General features: G+C 45.7%; 1 protein-coding gene across 1 annotated transcript in view; it reads right to left on the bottom strand.

The window, feature by feature from the left end:
* The window catches only part of LOC148722556 (protein brambleberry-like), a 13,637-nt gene extending 10,200 nt beyond the window's left edge, over positions 1–3,437 (bottom strand). Inside the window, exon 1 of the mRNA XM_088737055.1 lies at positions 3,204–3,437. Coding sequence (XP_088593181.1) covers positions 3,204–3,437 — 234 coding nt within the window. The remainder of the gene's footprint in view (positions 1–3,203) is intronic.
* Positions 3,438–10,000: the final 6,563 nt, after the last annotated feature.

Genomic DNA, 10,000 nt, shown 5'->3' on the forward strand with positions numbered 1-10,000 from the left:
CAAGTAGACGGCCAGTAGGTGCAAGGTTACGCTCTGAATTGAACAGACGGCCAGTAGGTGCAAGTAGGCGGCCAGTAGGTGCAAGTAGACGGCCAGTAGGTGCAAGTAGACGGCCAGTAGGTGCAAGTAGACGGCCAGTAGGTGCAAGTAGGCGGCCAGTAGGTGCAAGTAGACGGCCAGTAGGTGCAAGTAGACGGCCAGTAGGTGCAAGGTTACGCTCTGAATTGAACAGACGGCCAGTAGGTGCAAGTAGGCGGCCAGTAGGTGCAAGTAGACGGCCAGTAGGTGCAAGTAGGCGGCCAGTAGGTGCAAGTAGACGGCCAGTAGGTGCAAGTAGACGGCCAGTAGGTGCAAGTAGGCGGCCAGTAGGTGCAAGTAGACGGCCAGTAGGTGCAAGTAGACGGCCAGTAGGTGCAAGTAGACGGCCAGTAGGTGCAAGGTTACGCTCTGAATTGAACAGACGGCCAGTAGGTGCAAGTAGACGGCCAGTAGGTGCAAGTAGACGGCCAGTAGGTGCAAGTAGACGGCCAGTAGGTGCAAGTAGGCGGTCAGTAGGTGCAAGTAGGCGGTCAGTAGGTGCAAGTAGGCGGCCAGTAGGTGCAAGTAGGCGGCCAGTAGGTGCAAGTAGACGGCCAGTAGGTGCAAGTAGGCGGCCAGTAGGTGCAAGTAGACGGCCAGTAGGTGCAAGTAGGCGGCCAGTAGGTGCAAGTAGACGGCCAGTAGGTGCAAGTAGACGGCCAGTAGGTGCAAGGTTACGCTCTGAATTGAACAGACGGCCAGTAGGTGCAAGTAGACGGCCAGTAGGTGCAAGTAGACGGCCAGTAGGTGCAAGTAGGCGGTCAGTAGGTGCAAGTAGGCGGCCAGTAGGTGCAAGTAGGCGGTCAGTAGGTGCAAGTAGACGGCCAGTAGGTGCAAGTAGACGGCCAGTAGGTGCAAGTAGACGGCCAGTAGGTGCAAGTAGGCGGTCAGTAGGTGCAAGTAGGCGGTCAGTAGGTGCAAGTAGGCGGCCAGTAGGTGCAAGTAGACGGCCAGTAGGTGCAAGTAGACGGCCAGTAGGTGCAAGTAGGCGGCCAGTAGGTGCAAGTAGACGGCCAGTAGGTGCAAGTAGGCGGCCAGTAGGTGCAAGTAGACGGCCAGTAGGTGCAAGTAGACGGCCAGTAGGTGCAAGGTTACGCTCTGAATTGAACAGACGGCCAGTAGGTGCAAGTAGACGGCCAGTAGGTGCAAGTAGACGGCCAGTAGGTGCAAGTAGACGGCCAGTAGGTGCAAGTAGACGGCCAGTAGGTGCAAGTAGGCGGTCAGTAGGTGCAAGTAGGCGGTCAGTAGGTGCAAGTAGGCGGCCAGTAGGTGCAAGTAGACGGCCAGTAGGTGCAAGTAGGCGGCCAGTAGGTGCAAGTAGGCGGCCAGTAGGTGCAAGTAGACGGCCAGTAGGTGCAAGTAGACGGCCAGTAGGTGCAAGTAGGCGGTCAGTAGGTGCAAGTAGGCGGTCAGTAGGTGCAAGTAGGCGGCCAGTAGGTGCAAGTAGACGGCCAGTAGGTGCAAGTAGACGGCCAGTAGGTGCAAGGTTACGCTCTGAATTGAACAGACGGCCAGTAGGTGCAAGTAGACGGCCAGTAGGTGCAAGTAGACGGCCAGTAGGTGCAAGTAGACGGCCAGTAGGTGCAAGTAGACGGCCAGTAGGTGCAAGTAGGCGGTCAGTAGGTGCAAGTAGGCGGTCAGTAGGTGCAAGTAGGCGGCCAGTAGGTGCAAGTAGACGGCCAGTAGGTGCAAGTAGGCGGCCAGTAGGTGCAAGTAGACGGCCAGTAGGTGCAAGTAGACGGCCAGTAGGTGCAAGTAGACGGCCAGTAGGTGCAAGTAGGCGGTCAGTAGGTGCAAGTAGGCGGTCAGTAGGTGCAAGTAGGCGGCCAGTAGGTGCAAGTAGACGGCCAGTAGGTGCAAGTAGACGGCCAGTAGGTGCAAGTAGGCGGCCAGTAGGTGCAAGTAGACGGCCAGTAGGTGCAAGTAGACGGCCAGTAGGTGCAAGTAGACGGCCAGTAGGTGCAAGTAGACGGCCAGTAGGTGCAAGTAGGCGGCCAGTAGGTGCAAGTAGACGGCCAGTAGGTGCAAGGTTACGCTCTGAATTGAACAGACGGCCAGTAGGTGCAAGTAGACGGCCAGTAGGTGCAAGTAGACGGCCAGTAGGTGCAAGTAGACGGCCAGTAGGTGCAAGTAGACGGCCAGTAGGTGCAAGTAGGCGGTCAGTAGGTGCAAGTAGGCGGTCAGTAGGTGCAAGTAGGCGGCCAGTAGGTGCAAGTAGACGGCCAGTAGGTGCAAGTAGGCGGCCAGTAGGTGCAAGTAGACGGCCAGTAGGTGCAAGGTTACGCTCTGAATTGAACAGACGGCCAGTAGGTGCAAGTAGACGGCCAGTAGGTGCAAGTAGACGGCCAGTAGGTGCAAGTAGACGGCCAGTAGGTGCAAGTAGACGGCCAGTAGGTGCAAGTAGGCGGTCAGTAGGTGCAAGTAGGCGGTCAGTAGGTGCAAGTAGGCGGTCAGTAGGTGCAAGTAGGCGGTCAGTAGGTGCAAGTAGGCGGTCAGTAGGTGCAAGTAGGCGGCCAGTAGGTGCAAGTAGACGGCCAGTAGGTGCAAGTAGGCGGTCAGTAGGTGCAAGGTTACGCTCTGAATTAAACAGACGGTCAGTAGGTGCAAGTAGACGGCCAGTAGGTGCAAGTAGACGGCCAGTAGGTGCAAGGGATCCAAATCGAATGTCACGAGCATGTAGTCGTGCGTTGAAAACCCCACGTGTATTTATATTCGCGTGCTAAGCATGCCCCGTAATACAAAAACATCTATAGAGCGGAAATGTTTCGATCTGTCAAGCTCTGATCCATTACCCGAAAAATAGACGAGATCAGAACTCTTCTTCGGCAGTGTAACCGGGTTTATTAGAAATAAACGTATGAGGTGAAACGAGAAAGCGTCTTCACCGGAGCACCTACAAACTACAGTTTTCTACTTTGACAGCATGCCTCCTGCTATCCCACAATTTTTAACAAAACAATACGTGAAAACGTGTAACGCGACAAGTTACGCGTGACAGAACAGGAAATAATTTGCATTACCAGTGTAATTGCATTTAATTGGAAAATATAATATTTACTGTTATTACTAAAACAAGATTTGTGAAATTAAAAACTGTTTGTATACTTTGATGATTTCATACTTACAATCTGATGACAGGTGTCCAATGGTGCAAGATTTTCCATATACTTCTTGGCCTTGGCCAAAACTTTTTCTTCGAATGTCGTCATTTCAAAAGGAACTGGACTGTTCTTCAAATAACGCCCTTGCTCTGCTTCGGTCTCTTCAGTAGACGAGCTATAAAATGGCCACCAAGCATTGGTGGATACCAGTAACATGCACAAGAACTTGCCAATGAACAAACAACGCTTTAAATTCATTCTGTATCTACTAAAAAAAAATAAGATGGGGATTGGTGATTTAGAATAGCAATGCAATAGCAAAACAATTGTGACATCCCAAGATTATTTTTGAAAGCATATTAGAGCCTCCAGTTCTAGTGGCGCGATACTTATGCTCAATAACTATTATAATTTACTTTTCCAAGTGGGTTGAGTAAATTGCCACACAGAGAGATCCTAACGAGCGGACGATTCGAGCATTAATCCTTTGTCAGAGCCTTTCGTCGTCAACCCCTCGTTTTGCTCTGAAAAAGGTCTACTTGGAAAGTTCTTTCAAAAAATACAGCTGGATTTCAAACCGTACGCAACAATTGTCGCTTTAGAAATAACGAGCCCCAACATTCGACGACCTTACGCATGCATTCTCGCCAAGGTAACCGTGCTATGAAATTCCGCGCTCGGGAGCTTTCTAAAAATTTACTGCCTAAACGCATATGACATTCTAGCTGTCACTCGACTTTGCTAAACAGAGCGCACATTTACCAGAAGCCTTCCGGTCTTACCTGAAAAACTTTCACTGAAACTTCTTGCAGTTCAACGGAGTGAAATATTTGATTACACCCTCGTAGTTGAATTTTAAATTTACTGCGCGCAGTTGCACGTGAAATTTTAACCGCACGAACTAATTCTCAAAGGACCTCTTTGACGTTTTATTATTCGCGCGTTACCTTTGAAGGAAAGAGCAGGTGTCAAAATTCGTCTTCTTTTTGTCCAAATCAAAACTTGAAAGGCTGCGATCACTGTTCAGTTATTTGCAACGAACGTGAAACAAAGAAAACTGAGTTTCTCATGTGGATTCGACACTACTCAATACTTACGCAGCCGCCTCTAAAAGTACGTGAGCTACAGAGAACTTGCTGGCAGCCGTATGAATATACAATAGACTGTTCTATCTGTATGAATATACCGTATGACTGTTCTACGCGTTCTCTTCCCCAAGAGGCGCCGAAATAATAGCGGCAAAACAGATATAAATAAAAGCATGACTCTGGGACAGAAGCTAACCTAGTAGGAGGAGGCCGAAGAAAATACGCCTAACCCAGCATGGCAGATGGGAATGGAATGGGCCAGGAACTCATCTCCTGAGTGAGCTAACGAGTGTAATTAAAGTCCATACCTCACCATCATAACATGACTACGTCAGACCTTGAAGTAAAGAGGTCGAGGTCGGAAAAATGTCACGAGGGATTCTGTATCCCGATGAGACCAACAATTTCTAGTCACTTCACTAGTGCAGATGATTTCGTACCTGTTGTAAAATGTTGTCGGTCCTCTTTGGCGGCTCTTAAGCCAAGGGCTGAGACAATTTCGTTGCTGAGACCGAGGCATGGGTAGTAGGGACGGGAGGGTGGAGCTCGTGGCCGCGGAACCCCCCTTGTTTCTAAGACATAATCCCCAACTTCCTTCAAACAGCCTAATAATCGCACTCAATTCATCTGAAAAGCTTTAAGCTTTATTCAAACAGACCCACAGTTGAAATGCGTCCGAATATCATAATTTTGAGATAAAAAGGTTTTATGTATATGAGAACGATCCTTCGCAGTAAAGCACTATTTGAGCAATAGTGAAAATCAGACCTGAAAAAAAAAAAAAAAAATTTCAGGCCTGTACGGGACTCGAACCACTGACCTCTGCGATACTAGTGCAGCGCTCTACCAATTGAGCTAACAAGCCAACTGGGAGCAGGCCATCAAATTAATTCGATATAAACCCGTAGATGATAAATCAAACAACAACAAACATATGAAACATATGTGTGAACTGCGGTTATGAGACGTATATGAGAACGATCCTTCGCAGTAAAGCACTATTTGAGCAATAGTGAAAATCAGACCTGAAAAAAATTTCAGGCCTGTACGGGACTCGAACCACTGACCTCTGCGATACTAGTGCAGCGCTCTACCAATTGAGCGCTCTACCAATTGATTTTCACTATTGCTCAAATAGTGCTTTACTGCGAAGGATCGTTCTCATATACGTCTCATAACCGCAGTTCACACATATGTTTCATATGTTTGTTGTTGTTTGATTTATCATCTACGGGTTTATATCGAATTAATTTGATGGCCTACTCCCAGTTGGCTTGTTAGCTCAATTGGTAGAGCGCTGCACTAGTATCGCAGAGGTCAGTGGTTCGAGTCCCGTACAGGCCTGAAATTTTTTTTCAGGTCTGATTTTCACTATTGCTCAAATAGTGCTTTACTGCGAAGGATCGTTCTCATATACGTCTCATAACCGCAGTTCACACATATGTTTCATATGTTTGTTGTTGTTTAAAAAGGTTTTAGTACAAATATATCATAAATTTCTACTCAATATAGCAATAACCTCAAACTTTTAAAGAGACCGAAGTCCATAAAAATTTCAAATGCGTGCGTTTTAAACGCAAATTCCAGACCAAAATTATACCTTTTGGGTTCCGCTAATACCATGTACTTATTGACGGAGTTTGGTGGAGCCAAACAAGATCTCACGGTTCACAGTGTTGTCCATGGAAGCCGGAAAATTGGTGCGATTCAATGTCTACTCTTACAAACGTGTCATTTATTCCGAATGTGTGTAGCCCAATTTGCAACTTAGGGGCATGTCATCGATGACCCCTTGTGCCGCCTATTTTATATCCCAGTCCGGTTGATCAAAATCTTTTTGACAACACTAGGTCTGTGAGTCACGAATGAGAGCCAAACAAATCAGTCAATCGACTCAGTCAGACCCAACTCAGTCAATTGAAGCATTTAAATCTAAAGATTTAAAACCTATTCGCAGTTTTTTCCCCTCGCCATCACATCCAAGATCAACGCTACCCATACGCTACGCTACCCATACGCTACGCTACCCATACGCTACGCTACCCATACGCTACGCTACCCATACGCTACGCTACCCATACGCTACGCTACCCATATGCTACGCTACCCATACGCTACGCTACCCATACGCTACGCTACCCATACGCTGTGCTACCCATATACTACGCTACCCATACGCTACGCTACCCATACGCTACGCTACCCATACGCTACGCTACGCTACCCATACGCTACGCTACGCTACCCATACGCTACGCTACCCTTACGCTATGCTACCCATAAGTTACGCTACCCATACGCTACGCTACCCATACGCTACGCTACTCTACCCATACGCTACGCTACGCTACCCATACGCTACGCTACCCTTACGCTACGCTACCCTTGCGCTACGCTACCCATACGTTACGCTACCCATACGCTACGCTACCCATACGCTACGCTACGCTACCCATACGCTACGCTACGCTACCCATACGCTACCCGTACGCTACGCTACCTATACTCTACCCTACTCATACGCTCTGGAATAATCACTTTTTTATGCCTTTGCACTGATGCATGTCATGCCATGGAAAAAAAAGAAAAAAATGTTACGTATGATGCACGATCCTCGCAGTAGATAGCGCTATTTATGCAATAGCGAAAATCAGACCTGAAAAAAGTCAGGCCTGTACGGGACTCGAACCACTGACCTCTGCGATACCAGTGCAGCGCTCTACCAATTGAGCTAACAAGCCAACTGGGAGCAAGCCGTTAAGTTCGTAAATTGGTAGAGCTCAATTGGTAGAGCGCTGCACTGGTATCGCAGAGTTCAGTGGTTCGAGTCCCGTACAGGCCTGAGTTTTTTCAGGTCTGATTTTCGCTATTGCATAAATAGCGCTATCTACTGCGAGGATCGTGCATCATACGTATCTAATACCGCAGTTCAAAATATATGAACTTCATATATTTGTTCTATCTCATTTATCACTTTCACGGGTTTATTACGAACCAACTTAACAGTCTGCTCCCAGTTGGCTTGTTAGCTCAATTGGTAGAGCGCTGCACTAGTATCGCAGAGGTCAGTGGTTCGAGTCCCGTACAGGCCTGATTTTTTTCAGGTCTGATTTTCGCTATTGCATAAATAGCGCTATCTACTGCGAGGATCGTGCATCATACGTATCTAATACCGCAGTTCAAAATATATGAACTTCATATATTCATGGTATCTCAGTTATCACTTTCACGGGTTTATTAAGAATCAACTTAACGGCCTGCTGCCAGTTGGCTTGTTAGCTCAATTGGTAGAGCGCTGCACTGGTATCGCAGAGGTCAGTGGTTCGAGTCCCGTACAGCCCTGATTTTTTTTTTTTTTTTTTTTTTTTCAGGTCTGATTTTCGCTATTGCATAAATAGCGCTATCTACTGCGAAGATCGTGCATCATACGTATCTAATACCGCAGTTCAAAGAATATGAACAAATGCTGAATAGTAGGTCTAAGAATGGGCGGGTTCGCAGTAGAAGGGTGGGCATGTGATCCGTTACACTTCATAATGACTCCATAGAATTACCATCAAACTTTACAGGTAAGTCTCGTTTAATTCCCAATTCTATTTCGTCCTCATTCAGTATAGGACTTTGAAAAGTTCCACCTCGTTGACGGTAAACAGGTCTCGTGTGACAACTGACGTCACTAATGATCGTTCAACTGTAACTAATTCAACAGAAGTGACGGCTTCTTGTGTTTACCCTTCGAACATTTTCCAACATTGTTTTTCCGAATCTTAATTGTCTTTGTCAGCATTTGATAGGATACAAGAGACATTCGATGCATCTAAGTTTTCTAACAGATAATTTTTACACAGCCAAGCGAGAGAGGGCATCATATATTTGGTCGCTAAGTACAACACCTGCCAAATTTATTTTGTCGCCGTACATGTAACAAAGCAACTCTAAGAAGCTGTTTTAATCATAGTCAGGCATCTAACTAGAGTTTTTGTGTCCCCCACTTGACATCGTAAATAATACGGGGCCACTGACTGCAAGCACAAACTTGTGAGCTGGAATCACCAACTTACGTCTCGTAACCCGATTCGACCTGGCTGGAACAACAAACTTCACATCGCTTAATAACTCTGTTGATGATAAATTCAGTCCTTTCCCTGATTGATAAACATCGTATCTACCAATTGGCGTCGGTATCCGCCATCTTAACCCTAAAAGAAGGATCCATTCAAGTAGTCTTCAATAATGTCGCTTCTTTTGACTCGAGCGCGTTTTTTTTTTTTTTAAATATTTTTTACCCTCAGTGCATACGTGGTGTAACAGTCATGTAGTGGTTTTCCCTCGAGTTGTTTAATTAAGGAACCAAGGAGCCTGATTACACCCCTTAAGTCTCTGAAGTATCATCATCCCCTTCAATGGCAGCCAATTTTTGGCAGTGCCTCCTTTATATTCTGTTGCCTCCTTTATACTCCGTTCCCTATGAAAACCATGTTATCCAACAAATCCTCCTCTCTCCTCCCCCCTCTCTCAGATGATAAACGATAATTGGTCCCTAAGAATATATCGAGAAATTTATTGTATGTGGGAAAGTGGAGGGTTGTGAACAGCAATAAAACTTTTAATTAAACAATTTCATAAGAGGATCTGGTGTAATCACTATACAATAGTATAGAAAAATAGCGATGTTCACTCTCGGCACTTATGGACAGATCATACTGCTTTCCCCTTTTTTCAGGACTGCCGGTCACTTTTGCAACATACTACGCCTTTTATTACGTTCAAATGAAAAGAAAATGCAGAACTCTGGGAACGAAGCACACAAAAAGTAGTCCCGCGCGGCGCTTTCCTTTACTCGTGTCAGATTCGGCATTCGGGAAGGCGGGTGCACCTCGTGGTCTATTACGAGAGGGTCGCGCAACTTTTTTGATGTGCAGAGAATATTTCGATGTATCTATGAATATCTATGAACGGCAACAACTTTTAAACAGTTTATGTTTACAACAACCTTCAGACGGATGAATAATTTACAATCAGTATACCTAGACATCTCAGCGATGAAGAAAGAATTTAGATGGAAGTAAAACCAATTTATATCTATGCGTATTATTTATCAGAATAGCCATGAAATGTGGAGACTATTCCGGCACCTGGAACTGAAGTTCGTTACTTACTGAGGTATTTCTGGTGTCTCACACCCTTAGTAATTTATTTTGTTTAGAAGAATAAGTGCACTATAAATACTGTAAATAGACATAACAATCTTCCTTTAATTCAGCGAAAACTACATATAGACCACTTTCACATATGGCTGCCGGATCAATATTCTTTGTTGAAATTTTTATTACATCCATTTTGAAATCACTGGTGGTCCCCGTAATCTGATTGGCTCTAAATGATGTGATTTATTCCCAAATCGTACCATTTTTTGCTCTAAATCGCATCATTTTACACTTGACTGAGTTTTTGACACATGACGTCAAAGTCTTTCTGTTTTGCATTCAAAATAAGATGTAAAAGCGTTTTGTGGTTCAGCTTTTTATTTAAAATTAAAACCGGCTCAGTACTGCATCAGTAAAATACTTGAATTGACCATTAGTCCTGTATTTGGGCGATTTCAAAATGGAGGTAATAAAGTGGTAATTGAACCTCGTGTCGTGCACTTTTGGTCTGAAATCATACTTGTGATTTCAAATCGAACTCGCGCTGCGCGCTCGTTCGATTTTGAAATTACGCGTATGATTTCAG

Source organism: Stylophora pistillata, chromosome 10 (assembly GCF_964205215.1).
Source record: "Stylophora pistillata chromosome 10, jaStyPist1.2, whole genome shotgun sequence".
In the NCBI taxonomy this organism is placed as follows: Eukaryota; Metazoa; Cnidaria; class Anthozoa; order Scleractinia; family Pocilloporidae; genus Stylophora; species Stylophora pistillata.